We start from the raw sequence: 15,769 nt of genomic DNA, 5'->3' as shown, positions 1-15,769 counted from the left end.
TGACAGCAATATTTAAGACTGCTTCCTTGTATAGCTGAAGAACATTTAAAGCTAGGAGATTATATTCTTAACCAAGAAACCTCCTAATAATCACAGAGTAGTAGCTGCAAAGAGAATGTAATTAACCCAACAGAGTTAGAACTGCATGTGGCAGGCCATAACAGTGCCTCATAGGTGCAGCAAGATATAAGTCCCATCAGAACATCCCTACGGGCCTCGAATAGCCCTGAAAATAACGATGAGGCAATGTGGGAGGAAACCACAACAGCTCTCTCCATCTGCATGTAAGGTGCAGCGCCGAGGAAGATGGAACAGCAAAAGTGCTGCTCTATGAGCTGTATTCCTTCACTCAGAGACCACAGCACAGAGCAGGACCGGAGGGATGTGAGCAATTGTGAAGGTTATACACTGCTTGCAAAGGATGTGTGTTCTTGGGTATGAGCTCCACAAGCAGTGCCACCGTAACCTAAGTATACCCTCATGGATACAAGGCTGCATCTGAAGGCTGAGGTGCACAATACAGCTCAGTACACCTACATACACAGATGTAAGCACTCATTGATGCATCCACACTTACACACCGCCCCGCTTTGCTGGAGGCAAAGGAAGGCACACAGTGAAGCGGGACGCCACAGGGAGCCGGGCCGGGCACGGAGCAACCCGGGCCGCAGCCCGACCCCCGCGCTGCCCCCAACAAGGCCGGGCTGGACGGCAGCGCGGCTACAAGGAAAGCAGCCCCATGAGGGGTTGGGAGGGGGAAGGTCCGGGGGTGAAGGCTCGTACCGTGTACTCCCGCACTTGGCTGTGGAAGTTCTGCTCGCGGATCGACACCTCGTCCGCCTCCATCCTTCATAGTCCCGCGGCCCCTTCGCGCAATGGCGGCCGTCGCCGCCGCGCCTCTTGCTGTCCCCCCGGCGGCGGGCGGGCCACCATGGCCGGCGGCAGCGCCCGCTGCTCCTCTCGAGCCCGGCCGGAGACCGAGAAACTCCAGCGGCAACGAGGACGATGAGGAGGAGGAGGTGGAGAAGAAGGAGGAGGAGGAGGAGGAAGGGCGGGCAACACCGCCTCAGCTCCTCCCGCTGCGTCACCACGCAGCGACCGCGCACAGCATGGCCGCGCCTCCAACAGCCCGAGGGAGGGGAGGAGACAAGTGGAGCAAACACCAGGACAGGCGAGTGTATTGCAGACAGAATCAAACAGGGAGTGTAAGAGGTGAGAAAAATCGCACCCTCTGTCCTTCTGAAGTCCACTGCCTGTGCAGGGAGAGCATCTCAGTACTTACTGAGACTATAGGGACATGAAGGGACCACTAAAAATAGACCTGGTGGAGCAATGAGAACAGCATCTTTGACACAGTTCTGTCCTACTTCACAGCTATTCAGTCCACAGCAACAGATTGTACCTGACAGATAAGATAATTACTTGTGTTTTCTTCAGCTATCCCCTTCAGTCATCTCTACTTCTAGGGATGCTGTGTGCTGGAAGCATCTGTAGCTGCTAAGATGACTTTTGCATGAGACTTTGGCTTGTGAGAAGGTCCTACTCCAGACTTGGTCTAGAGACAATAGTGCAGCTCAGGCAAGGTTTGAAGACAGAAGTAATGTATTTTACCTTAACAATAAACACAAGTGGAAAAAGCAGACAACAATTTGTTATGCAAGAACCTGTTTTCAGTGCTCTCAGCTGTCTTCAGGAAGTATGTCAGTAGACTTCAAAGACAAACCCTATTCTTAGAAAAGATCGCACTTAGTGTTTGTACAGAACAGACAGGTTCCCAGATTTCATTGTCTTACACGCAGTAAATTACACAATACACATACGCTGCAATGGCATGATAATCATTTAGGCCTTCACTGTGATGGAAGCATAAGTACATGTAGCTTGAACAAACTAGGGCTATGATCCAAGGAGGGCAAGAAGGTTCCAGGCAAAGGGGGAAAATGGGAACAATCAGAGATTAGGCCTGCAGTAAGTAGGTAAGAAAGACACATACTGATATGAAGACGAAGGAGGAGCACAGTTGAAGTTCTGGCTGTATATTCAATTTGGAATGTACCCAGCAAGTAGATACAGGACATAATTTGTCTCGTATTATGGACTGGCAAGTTCTTTCATCCATTTCTAGCAGCTGCATCATCAGAAACATGAAAGATATTTATATTTGCTGAAAAGGCAGGAAAAAAATAATAGCTTAACTCCTTTCTTGGGCAGAAGTTATTGCTCAGTTCCAAGGTGTCTGCACCGCAAAGGAAGGTCACGGTAGCTACCACAGCAAAAGCTATTTATATCAAGGGATTTGCAGTCTACTACAGGCTACTGTTGCAAACTGATGATAATGTTTAGCAATAAACACATTGATGTGGGTTCCTCAGTATGAAAGTAATATTGGAAGTGTACTGAAAGAAAAACACTAAATATGAAAATGAAGACTGATGTACCTGTATGAGTAGGTAAAAGACTGCTGGAGGCTTTCATCCATAGCTCTGACACAGAGGAAGAAAGACAGTATTGGAACTGTCCTTGGTGATTCTTTTGACCTACTCTGTAAACCTAAGGAGTTTGTCCTAAGTATAATCAAGAAATTTTTCTCAAGTTGCCAATGTACAAGTACACGCACACCTAAAAAGAGTAATGAAATGCAGACTTATATTAAACTGACTCGTAGAGGTGCCTAAGGTGCTTTCTTTTCCAGTCATCATTCAGCCAAATAGTTTTAAATAAACAGAAAATGGGGTGTTATTCCATCAACTGGTATGATTACTCACATTATAATAATCAAGATGCTACCTAAGAATTGGCCAGATTGATGCCTAATGCCCAATTTATTATGTTGTTGAGAGTGGCCACTGATTTTAGATAGAACTTGGGGTACACACATACCACAGATGAGTAAAATATATCCATTGCTGTTACCAAAGGACACTGAGAAGGTGGAGTTACTGAATGCTTTCTTTGCTTCTTTGCTAAGACCTCCCCTCAGGAATCCCAGACCCCAAAGGTAAAAGTCTGGGGGAAGGAAGAGTTTCCCTTGGTCAAGGAGGATCTGGTTAGAGATCATCTAGGCAAACTCAACACAGACAGATCAATGTGTCCTGATGGGATCCACCCACAAGTGCTGAGAGAGCTGACAGAACTGTTCTCTATTATCTTTGAAAGATCATGGAGAACAGGAGATGTGCCTAAGGGCTGAAAGAACACTGCTGTCACTCTAGCCTTCAAAAAAGGACAATAAGGAGGAGCTGGAAAACTACAGGCCAGTCAGCCTTGCCTCCATGCCTGGGAAGCTGATAGAACAGCTTATTCTGGGTGTCATCTCCAAGCAAGAAGACTGTCAGAAGTAGTCAGCAGGGATTCACCAAGGGGAAATCATGCTTGACCAATCCAGTAGCCCTTATGTTATGACAGGGTACACGGTACAGGGTACATGGCAGGCTGTGTACATGAGGGGAGAGCTGTGAATGTAGTGTACCTTGACTTCAGTGAGAATTTTGACACTGTCACCCACAACATCCTCATAGGTAAGCTTAGGAAATGTGGAATAGATGAGCGAACAGAGAGGTGGATTGAGAACCAACTGGCTGGGAGAGCTGAGAAGGTTGTGATCAGCAGTGCAGAGTCTAGCTGGAGGCCTGTAGCAAGCAGTGTACCCCAGGAGTCAGCACTGGATCCGGTCTTGTTCAACATCTTCATTAATGACCTGGATGAAGGGACAGTATCTACCGTCAACAAGTTTGTTGATGATACAAAGCTGGGAAGAGCAGCTGATAAGCCAGCAGGCTATGCTGCCATTCAGCAAGACCTGGAGTGCCTGGAGAGCTGGGTGAAAAGGAACCTGATGAGGTTCAACAAAGACAAGTAAAATCCTGCATTTGGGACAAATAGCCATACGCATCGATATGGGTTAGAGGCTGACATGCTGAAGTGGAGCTCTGTAGAGAAGGACCTGGGTGTTAGGGGGGACAGAAGGTTGGTCATGAGCCAGCAGTGTTCCTTCACATCCAAGAGGACCAATGGTGTAGCGGGGTACATTAAATAGATCATTGCCAGTAGGTTGAGGGAAGTGATCCTCCCGCTCTACTCTGTATTTACCAGTAGAACCCCAAACTTCTGCCAGGGTCAGTAAATCAAGAAACAAAACAAAGCCTCCAAACAAGCTTCGCTTTCATCAGTCAGAAGTTCATGTCTGATTAAATCAGTCCCTGACAGGGATTCAGCCAGAGTGGATGGATCAAAAGAATAAAAACTTACTACTTCTCTTCATGGTATGTTCAATATTTAATTACCATCTATATTAAAAATCATGCTTTGCTTCTGATTTGAATTTGACTGCCTTCAGCTTCCAGCTACAATTATTTTTCTGTCCTTCTCAAGTACAGTGAAGAACTTTAATACTTCGTATTTCCTGTTAATCATAGAAGTCCACCTAAAATCTCCTTTTCAGTCAATTAAAAGATTTACTCTAGGAAAATTTACCTTTTATTTTCAACCACAAACTCGTGTGTTTTTTTTTCTTTCCTCCTTGAATTCTTACCAGTCTTTAAACATAGGCTGGATGCCTACCATCTGTGAGGAAAAGAGTGGTTTGCAGGTAGATCTTGATGAGCACTTGGACCTGGAAGCTACGGAGGTTTTGTGGTCCCTTCAGTTTAGATGGAGTCACTAAATCCAGTTTAGGAATATAGTGTTTCCTCACTGAGGAATCAATCAGCAGCAATCCATAGTTTCTATTCCAAATCATGGTTTTCCTGGGATATCTCTGGTTCAATAGACAAGACCTTGATTCCTTGTTCTTCATGCATCCATGGACACTTGACTAAATATAAGCCCATTTTATTTTCTATTTCCCAAACACTTCAGATTGCTCTGTGTAATTACTTCATCTTTGTAACTTATCACTCTGTTATTTTCCAGTATTTGCCAACCTTTTTCTTCTTGTGTGTATCATCTGCCAGTGATATTAGCAGTAAGTAGTTTATCAACTGGAATAAATACTTGCACAAAAAAAAAAAAATGTTTCCTTCTCTACGTTTTCATCCAGTTTTGCTCATACTTTTTCTCATCTTTGGGAACTTCCTTGAAGTAATAAGTACATATAATACTTATTTTATTGGTTGGAAATGTTGGTTGCTCATAAGGGATATGATCTTGCCAATATCGTGTGTTGGTTCCATGGCAACAACATAACAGTATCCAAAAGAGTCATTTCATAGTGAAGCCAATATTTTTTGTGTTAGCAAATAATCATTAGAAGCTGTAGTGTTGTTCTAGCACTAGAGGAATGACAGCAGCAGCATATGTTTCAGAAACTAGTCTTAAACAGTTTTTCTGTTCTTACCCAATAACTGCTTTCTACTCTGATATGCTTTCTCCTCAATGTTTAGTTCTCATCCTTAAAGCACTTACACTGCATTATTTAAAAGGAAAACAGCCTCTGCTCTATTCACACTGCATTACAACATTACATCTACACAACATTCTGCACTGGCTTTAGAGTTTCACCCATCATTAGATTTCAGCTTTCTTTGCAAGTTTTGCTGATTGCTTATCTTCCGTTGTTTCTCTCATTTTTGAATATTTTGCTTTGATTTTTGAGCCATTCAACACATTTCACTGGACATCTTATTACATCAGTTCAGTGTTGATTGTAAAACTCAACCATGCATTAGCTGTATTATGAATGTAATGCAAATATCCACCCATACTATCAGCTCCTGGCTACCTAACATTGCTATACACGTTGTCCTTTAAAAGTAAATAAATAAATAGGTAGATAAATAATTGGCAGGAATACATGCTTATTTGGAACTATTCTCAAATTATTTTTCATGACTTCCATATTTTTTAGACATTCAATTTTACAACAATTTTTTGAGAAAATGGATTGCAGTGCCAAATCTCTAAACAATAAAAACCACCTTTCTATTAGTTAAATCATTTTATTTTCTTCTCTTAAGTTTAGTATCTGACTCATCATGACTAAGATAACTGTGCTGTTAAATACCTCATGGAAGGCATTTCAAAAATCTATCCAGTATTAAACTACAACCATTTTTCAGTAAGGTTCAAAAAATGATATGTATAAATTTTGCCTTTGACAGTAAGCCCTGCTCTTTTTATGGAGGACTTTTATCCAAAATGCTAGGAATTTTAAAGGGAATAAATCATCTTAATTTCTAAAATTAATGGGGGCAAGATTTATTCTTAAATCATGGATACTCCTTTCTAATTAAATTCAAATGTGTTTAATGCATCTCAGGAGTGTTAAGATAATAAGTAATCCTTTTCTGGAATTTAACAGCCTCGATCCCTGTCAATATTGGGTGACTAATAAAATATAATGCCAGGCGTTTTTTAAATCTTTATCTTTCTCCTCTGTCTCATTAGCAAAATGAATAGGTTTGTTCCACAGACACCATGTAATTCAGAGAATTCAATGTTGCTCAAGGACGTTCCAAATAAATTTCAGCAGGTACTTCTTCATGCAGTACTCATACATAAAGTAGACTTTCACATATTAAAAATGGACTTTCACAATATCTGCCAGTTACCATGCTGATGTTTTAATTTGATATGTAGGGTTATTGCTAATATCAGAGGCTGGAAGGCCCAAAAAGGCCACTGCAATTAAGGTCTCCTGACCAGCAGAACTTTGTGCAATTATCCTGTCAAAGCCTATACTTCAAGCTGAGCTCCAATGATCAGTATTTGATCCACAGAACATATAACACTCATCCATTGTACTAGTGGTCTATCAGGAAATGCTGAAATTATTAAAACAGATTATTATATAACATAGGCCAATGCTTATTTTCAGTAACAGCCCTCAGATATAGCAAGCCTTTTACCAAAAATCATGCCAATAATATGAAATCAGCTTATTCAGTTTTAAGAGCTTAGCTTCCTTTTTTAAGTAGATATTACAGTAAAGTAATAGCCTCCAAATGATGAAAATATGGCAGGATTCTCAAGACCTGGCATAGTCTTCTGGCATTCATATAAAACAAAATCCATCTATGAAGATTAGAAACCAAAGCATTTGAGTGTCTCTAAGCAATTGAGTAGAAGACTCCAGAGATTTCAGACTGTCTTCCTAGTGGGAGGATAGAACAAGGAATAGGTTGTGACTCATCCAAGTCTAAAATATTTCCCCATTTCTAATTTTAGGCCCTGAAAACCATACTCAAAATATACCCACTTTGGTTGTTTTGATGGTTTTCTTCATTGATGAAGATGTTGAAGAGCAGCGGTCCCAAGATCAACCCTAAGGGACACCGCTTCTGACTGGCCTCCACCCTGATACAGAACCATTAATCACAACTCTTTGGCTGCGTCCAGCCAACCAATTCCTAATCCATCGAACAGTCCATCCTTCAGATCCACACCTCTCCAATTTAGAGAAAGGGATGTGGTGAGGGACCATGTCAAAGGTCTTCACCTTGTTCAACCACTGAAGATACCTCCCTTGTCTAGCCAAGAAGCCTGTTCCCTTCAAAGTGGTTACTGATAAGGTTGCAACATCTATTTTAACTATTTTCAATGCTGTTAAGATTACAAAGAAGTCATCCATTTGAAACAGATGGTCTTTTGTTTCTAAATCATGCTGTTCTATTATTAATCACATGTAAAGGATAGTTCTAAGTTATTGAGGTTTCGCCCAAAGACACTGTACAATTCAAAGCTCCCCACATGTAATTTATTTTTATGCTGCTGCAGACCAGTAATCTCCATAGTGCTTCTGAACACCCAGGAGCTGATATCACTTCAGCACTTTGAAAAAGCATCTCTCAGGTTGTAATGTCCTTCTTCGATTTGGTTCAGCTACCCCTCCAGCAATATTGATAGAGCAGTACATGGCCAGAGAGACTTGGGGAAAATAAAACAGTGAAAATAAAAGATGAAAATGGAATGAGTTCTCTGGAACAGTTTGTGTTCACACAACAGAAGGAGCAGAACAGGCTGCCCAGAGATCTGAGGATGCTCCATACCTATAAGCACTCAAAGCCAGGTTGGATGGGGCCATGGGCAGTCTGATCTGGTGGGTGGCAGTCCTGCACATGGCAGGGGATGAAACTGGATGGTCTTTAAGGTCCCTTCCAATCCAAGCCATTCTATGATATAACTGAGCAGAGCAAGCCACTCCAGCTATCAGTTAGAGAGAAAAGTGCTTGTGAACTACACCATACACTCAAACCAATCACAAATTTGTTTTTCTGTCTGGCCTATCCCATTTGAAATACTGAGAGTAACAGAAAATGTGAGGTACTATAATGTCCATTTTCTTTACACACCTCTAGTCCTCATAGAGAACTAATTAGTCAAGAAGTAACTACAGACTTCAAATAATAGTTCCTGTGCTCTCATGGAGTAAGAAATACTTACACACAATGTCAGCAGGACAAGCTGATGGCATTTTTGGAAGAATTTATTAAAAGGTTCGCTCCTGCAAGAAGTTTTTAAGTGTATGTTTTACAGTTTTTATGAATATCTATATATTGCATTGTATGTACACTTATTCATGCTGTGTGTGTATTTATTTGTGTGCATGCTTATTTTTATTTAAGGTTCTCTGAAATAAACTGTTATCCCACAACAAAAATAAACTACCATGGAAGACAGCATTTCACAGTGTCCTCCACAGAATTTCTCTACAAGCATCAAAATACATTGATAACTACACTGAGGTAATTTGAATTAAGGTATTTATTTTCCTTTCTTTGACAAAATCACTATCTACTGACTTAACTACTGATGGTGTTTTTGCCTTTGTAAAGGAGCAGCAGCTTGTAGTATTCTTTTCAATGAGTCTGTGTACATATATTATAAAACAGAAGAATGCAGTTTAAACTCTTTAACATATTTTAGTCGATTATAAAAACTGGCAAGTTTAAATAATATAAACTCAAAAAATACTGAAATAAAGTGTCAGCTTAGCTATTTCCCTTTGTTACATGCATCACTGCATTCACTCAATAACGTACCACAAATCTATGTCTATGGATCAAAAAAGGGGGGAACTTTAACTACACAGAAATATATTAAGAACTTCACAATGTGACCTGTAGTTTTTACAGAAATAAATTAATGGATGGGATGCAGATGCCAAGATTAAACAGAGCAGTAACAAAACATTAGTAAGCACTTTTAATGTAATTAATTTTTGATATATTACAATTTTTAGCATGTAATTATTTTTGAAGGAACTGCAGACTAATATTGGATCGTGTGTTTATTTCCAGCTAGTTACTAAAGAATAAAATGTGACAACATTTTGAAATTCTATTGCAGAATAAGACTGAGTTGTCTATCACAAATAATGATGCCAAGATTTCTCTCATCTGATAATCAGTTTCAGTGATTCCCTACTAAAAGGTCAACGCTTGGTACTACAAATTCCCCTGGTCAGCCTAGAATCCAAGCAGGCATTGAAATGTGCTATATAAAGCACCTAGGATTGCAGTGACCTTGAATCTGTTTCCTTATTGCTGGAGGCTGGGATTGTTCCATGGCTACATTCCCAGTCTGCATCAAGAGGCTGGTACTAACATCAATCTTTAACACCGGTCTTTAAAACAATTTTTGATGTTGGCCTTGAATAGGTCTAATAATTTTGCTTAATCACCTCTGTTCCTACACAAAAACTGGAATCTAGGCTGACTTCTAATTTTTCATTCTTGTGAAATCCAGCCACAGGCTTCCTGTCTGCCATCAAATATCTGGAATCACAATTAGAAAAAATATGTCAGATGCCCTGTGACACCCAATCATCTTTATTGCATAGAAGTTCACTTTCAAGCTTAGAGTAGAACAAATTCCACTTGGCTCAAAGGTCTGTACTTCCAAAGAAAAATGAGAACACTCATATGCATATTTAGATATGTAGATGTGATGAATCCAATTTGCATTGTCACCTAATGAGAATGACCTTTTCTACTGAACAGAAAAGGCGACTGTTGAACTTGAGCATGTGAAAGTTGTGGTTAAACACAGAATTCCAAATGTCTATCTAAATACATCAACTGCTCGCTTCTCTTAATCAAAAGTAATCATGGTCGTATTCAACTCTAAATCATAGAATCATTGGATGGCTTCAGTTGGATGGGACCTCAAAGATCATAGAGATTTAATCCCCTACCATGGGCTGGTTGCCACCTAGAAGCTCAGGCTGCCCAGGGCCCCATCCAACCTGGCCATGAGCACTTCCAGGGATGAGGCATTGAGAGCTTCTCTGGGCAGCCTGTGTCAGTGTCTAACCACTTTCAGTGAAAAATCCCAGTGCTTCTTCATCTTTAGGTAAATTCAACTAGGTTCAGTACCTGAATTTTGCTTCTTCGTTCTAATTCTCACGACACTTCTTGCCTAGCACCCTTCCTATTCAACCACTCTTTACAAAGAACTTCTAAACACTTCTCTCACCATCAGTGTTAACACGTAGCATATTATAAGTATCTTGAAAAACTAAATTCATAGGAAGGGATTAAGTGAGTTGCTCAGTGCTTCAAAGAGGCAGTTAATACAGCAAGACTGGAACTCAGTTTGACCTTGGTTTTGATCCTGCGTTCAAATACATTAGATCAAGTTTTTAGCAATACTCAAATTGAAATGGAAAAAAGCCACGATCGATTTACCAAGCAGCATTAGAGCTGTATAACCTGAGTTGTTCTATTTCTGTGAATGCCATCGAAGGAAAACAACTCCTGCATGTAGGCAGCTCACCTGTAGACAAATAGTATCAGTATTATGGCCATTTTGTTACTAAACCTTTAGACACCCTCTGTACTGAAACAAAAGGTCAAATAGTCAGTATGCTTGCCTTCTTCTAAAGCATACTCTTTTCATCTGCAGACCACGAGTGTAGGCAGTAATATTACACCACACAGGTGATAAATAGGTCTTAGAACTGGAATCACTCACATGCACCATTTGGGATTAAAGAAATGAGAATTCAAGCAAACATCCTGGCATGCCTTATAGGCAAAGGCACTATTATATATTCTTCCTGTTGTTTCTTTTTGATTAGGGGACTGCATAATCCTCCCATAATAGATAAGGGCTCCATACAGTGAGAATTTAGAAATATCTAATGAAAATATGGCACCTGCAGTTACAAATTTACAACTGCCAGTGTAAGATTAAGAATAAAACCCTTCCAGTTACTTCTGTAACTGTAGTACCCTACATGATACTAACACACATCCTCCTTTCCCATGATTATATACAGGAGTATGTGCACACACATACACAGTTGTGTAGAACCTTGTTCTTTATATTAGTTTACTTGTCAGCATGCTATTTTTGCAAAATTATTTAGGAGAGCAAGAGACAGAAACCTCATGATAAACACTGCAACTATACAAAAAGGGGGGGTTGTGGTTGCTCTTGTTTTCACCTGTGTTTCAGAACCTATTTCAGACTTGGCACAGGTATTAATACAGATGGGTGCAGCAGAAAGACCAACTGTGCTTGTAGAGTAATGAATTCTCATTTAAATCAACACGGGAACTAACTGTCCCACCAGCAGGATATCCTGACACAGTACATTTTTGCAATCTGCTAATGGTGTCTTTTCATAACTCATTTAGCCCAGATGCAGCCTGTACTGCCATTGGAAAGGGCACTTCCCTTTCCTACTGCTGTCTACCCATTTCTGCAGCCAAAAAAAAATAACAAAAACAAAAACACCTGATCCAGGACAAATAACAGCTTCTTAGTTATGTTTGGATCAAATCTTGGATTTGGTGGATTATGCCATGGTGCTAGTGTAAAGAAGGGTAAGGAAATGTATTGCCAGGACAAGTAAGGCAGAATGATGTTATCCTATAGCAGCTGTATAAAAAAATAAGTTGATCTGTAAAGATAGAGATTGCCTGAAAGAGACATTACCAGATGTAGAAGTATGTTAGAGTGGCTTCCAGAGTCAGGTATGTTCCAGACTCAAACACAAGGTTGTTAAAATTTGTATATGCATGATTTTGATTCACTGGCCCATCCTTTGGGCAGCAGAATACCAAATAATACTCGGCTGCCTAAAACAATTGTCTGTAACTGTCATGCAAACCTGCCTCTTGAATCAGTGGAGATCTCACATCTGGTTAATGGAGACTGAGGTGCTGTCCACTTCATTCTGGAACCAGAGTTTAAAATGAATTAGATGAGTTTTCTCTTAAAGTGACTCCATCTTGTCTTTCAGAACTAAATCGGTGCTGCTATTTCAAAGCACTTTGTGAGAACAATCCAGGTAAGAAAAGGCCTTGTCAGGCTGGAATGTTCTGATGATTGTGGGCATTATAAATGTCTTGTGAGAATATAGATTAAAACTGGTGATGATTATAAAGTCATTCATGAGGATAGAAGTAATACTTCTAATCCATCCCTACTCACTAATCCAGCTTTCAGCACAGTCACAGTTGCATCAGCAAATCACAGAGTGTTATGCCAAAATGACAGAGGTACAAACTGGTAATCACATGGTGGATAAAGATGTGATCGCTGAAAGAAGGAAACAAGATACATACAGTCTATGAAAAAGCAGACATCTACAATGACTTTTCAGCTGGACTGATCTCTGCAGGCTCTCTTAATAGTCACTGTAGATTACACAGTGATTAACCTCTTTCTAAAACAGTTCCTCACCTCTAGAAGCTTATTTTTCTTTTCTTTGAGTCAAGAGGGACCCTAGGTTAATTTTCTCAACTATTTATTAGTTACACATCTATTTGCAGATAACTAAAGTTAACTGGTAAAATTGCATCTTCAAGGCATGCAGAGACTAGGAATCCAGTCTTGGGAAAAGTTCAGGTACTTTGATCTGCTTAAGGCTCTGCTGAGCCCTCTGCTTTCTATTTAAACTGCAACAGACATAAATCTCATTATTTGCTTGCAGGCAAAGAAAAGAAAGTCTCCAATTAGAAATGTCACATTCTAGTTATAGTTGGGCAAGTAGAGTTCCTGAATAAGAACTGTATATAAATTAATGCTATGTCAAGAACAATAACATAACATATTTTAGGAATAGATATTAAGATGTGGAACAGCAACCAACAAGTATAAATAGGTATTACTGTTACATGCTGTAACCATGATGTTACCAGATCCAGAGTTTGCTGTCAACATGGAAAGGCTTCCAAGTGCCTGACTGTGCCTTGACTCACATTCATGTCATGTTCTGTACGTTTAACAAAGCTGCAGGAATAATGGAGTAAGACTTTTGGTAATAGTTAAGAACACCCTCTGAGCTTAAAAAAGCTGCTGGAAATGGTCTCTGAAAACAATAATCTATGAATTAACTTAATTTAACAGCGTGTTAAAAGGCAGTGGGACAAACAGTAACACTGAACATCACTATTGACGAATTGCTCCTGTGAGTTACAAGCAACACATTGAAGGTAAGTAATTACAAATAAAAGGAGAAAGAACAGAGGAAAAAAAAGAAACACTCCTTGTTAAATATTTACTTCATCTCCGATGAAAATTGCCTTGTCAATGACAGTATAATACAAGTGTTCTTTAGCTAAGGTCAACTTTCAGTGTAGACTTAAGACTTCTATAGAGGCATTTCATTGATTATATAAATGCCATATAGGAAATGCAAAGTACCATAATGTGGGAGTTTGATCGATGATGTTATCCTGATTTATAACTGTGTATTTTTGGACTGTGATGTGCACAAAGCACTAATTTAAAACCTCATTCTAGTTGCAACCTACCTCTTCCTTTTAATAACAAGAAAGTCATCTGATTATGATCTTCCAGTTATCCCCATGTCACGTATTAGATAATCTCCTTATAGTTTAAAACTAAAAACGCTAATGGATTGGGGAAATGGGATTTTGCTTTCACACATTATACCTGTCTTTTTATGCTTGCCTTTCAGGTCATTTATCTAAATAATAACCTTCAGTACCCACTCCTTCCTTCCAACGAACTAAAACACATTAATGATTAAAGTCAGCAAAGACATCTTCTCCCTGATCTAATTTTGCCTGCTGAGATTACCACTTTCAGCTCCTCCTTTCCTACTTCTTTTTTGGAGGGAGGCCGGGGGGAAGAAGATGGGAGATTGTTGAGTTACTGACTTGTAGAGCTACATCTATGATTAACTCCTAGTTTGTTTCAATTAAAACAGCCTGTTTTAGTTTACGCAAACTGTAGATTGTTGTTAATGAGTATCACCAGTCAGCAGTGACTGAAAGGGCATTGATTTCAGGGTCTAAAAGTCAGAAGTGATATGAAAAACTCAGCAAACATCTTTCAATGAGAAAATCTGTTGGGGCAGCCTATAAAAAAGAGGAAGCAATATGCACCTGCATGTGAAGGTGCTGCAGGTGGTCACTTCTGCTGGCAAACTTGGAGATAAAGGAGGAGGCATTTCAGTGTCAGAATGAGGGAAGATAAGTCATCCTGTACAAAAGAAAAAGGACTGGCCCAGGGCCAGATACAAAAACTGGAAATTCTGGATTGAGTACTTGTGTAGTCCAGCTTTCATTATGCCTGACTTAAGGAGTTGTAAGACATAGTTCTGGAAAGAAGGGGAAAAAAAAAATCTCAGCAACAGACGATGTGTTTTTAAAGCAATGAGGAAACAACTTATCTCACCTACCAATAACTTCAGAGGCAGATGGAACTGAAGCACATTTCAAGAGCCATCAACTTCGTACTGATGTGAGACTCTGGAAAACATATTCCAGAGGATAAACATCCTTTCACAGCAAATCTCTCCCAGCAGCCCTCCTTTTTCACACAAGAACAAATGTCAGTTCTGACCACAGTGATGGCAATATGACATAGGAGTGAACAGTATCTCAGGTACCATGTTAAAAAGGTGGAGCTGTCTCAAGGAAGCTCACACTCTTCTGTTGCTCTCCTTGCTCTGAATAAATTTACCCTGGTACTAACTTTTCAGACTCTAGAGTCAAAAAAGTCTTTGGACTTAGAAAGATATTCTTTACATGAATCAGACTGTTTTCTCCATGGATAAAAACAAAGAATGACCCTGTGAAATCAACCTGAAAGTCTTCCTGAAACAACATAGATATTTCCTGTGCTGATAAATCACAAGCTATTCTCAATAGCAGCAAATTACAAAAGAGCAAGTATTTACCTATCTGTGTAATACAGACACTAAATAACATCTTCCTGACTTGTGGGAAGCGACCAGGAAAAACAGCAGACAGATGGCTAAAGGATGGGTATCCAAATCATTCTGCAAGGGGAAATAAAAAGAAAATCCATGAATAAAATTTAATAGCAAATGACATCTGCTAACAAAGGTTATCTCAGCAGAAAGCAAAAACATGCGGAAGCAACAATTCTATATGAAGTTTCATTTCCAGTGAATCATGCCATTATGTTCAATTTAATTCTAAATACAAAACCTGCCCTTACTGCTTGTTCTCTGCTGTGGGATCACTGTCAAAACAAAGAGCAATTACAAAACGTTCCCCCGGTTCCAAATTCAGATTTGCAAAGTGATGCTGATGTGATGCAGAGATCTAAACGTGAAATCTGTACGGTGGAAAGTGAATTTCTCCCCTTCTGTTTAGATGACACAAGGAAGCTGGAACTGGTTTAAGAGCTTCTTATAACATCATGACAAGAAAACTGCTTTTACTGCATACTAGAAGCCAAACTGGTAAATGTAAAACAGTAATCCACAAAGTTCTAGAGCAGTATCTGAACTACTTGTTATGATGTATTTATCTAGATACGGCATCCCTAGATTTGCATGATATATCAATCTATGCAGACTGTCATTTCTTTCAATATAGCATTT

The 15,769-nt window shown here is 39.7% G+C and overlaps 2 protein-coding genes across 5 annotated transcripts in view; one reads left to right on the top strand and one right to left on the bottom strand.

The window, feature by feature from the left end:
• LMBR1 (limb development membrane protein 1) overlaps positions 1-1,086 on the bottom strand; it is a 61,966-nt gene extending 60,880 nt beyond the window's left edge. For both annotated transcript variants that reach the window (XM_015852832.3, XM_085540691.1), the window contains exon 1: positions 784-1,086. In XM_015852832.3, the coding sequence (XP_015708318.1) occupies positions 784-846 (63 nt within the window). In that variant the 5' untranslated portion in view covers positions 847-1,086. The remainder of the gene's footprint in view (positions 1-783) is intronic.
• Positions 876-13,980, top strand: LOC116653005 (uncharacterized). 3 transcript variants are annotated; one of them, XM_085540693.1, is made up of 4 exons: positions 876-1,212; positions 12,188-12,235; positions 13,297-13,382; positions 13,871-13,980. In XM_085540693.1, the coding sequence occupies exons 1-3, from the start codon at positions 876-878 to the stop codon at positions 13,302-13,304; spliced, it is 393 nt and encodes a 130-aa protein (XP_085396819.1). In that variant the 3' UTR covers positions 13,305-13,382; positions 13,871-13,980. The 3 variants fall into 3 exon arrangements, 2 of the variants coding, with proteins under 2 accessions (XP_085396819.1, XP_085396818.1); XR_014943672.1 differs by lacking the exon at positions 876-1,212 and adding an exon at positions 8,560-8,681; XM_085540692.1 differs by lacking the exons at positions 12,188-12,235; positions 13,297-13,382; positions 13,871-13,980 and adding an exon at positions 7,165-7,409.
• Positions 13,981-15,769: the final 1,789 nt, after the last annotated feature.

This window comes from Coturnix japonica, chromosome 2 (genome assembly GCF_054131305.1).
Source record: "Coturnix japonica strain WE chromosome 2, WE-NBRP24, whole genome shotgun sequence".
Classification (NCBI taxonomy): Eukaryota; Metazoa; Chordata; class Aves; order Galliformes; family Phasianidae; genus Coturnix; species Coturnix japonica.
This window is presented reverse-complemented; position numbering and strand designations above follow the sequence as displayed.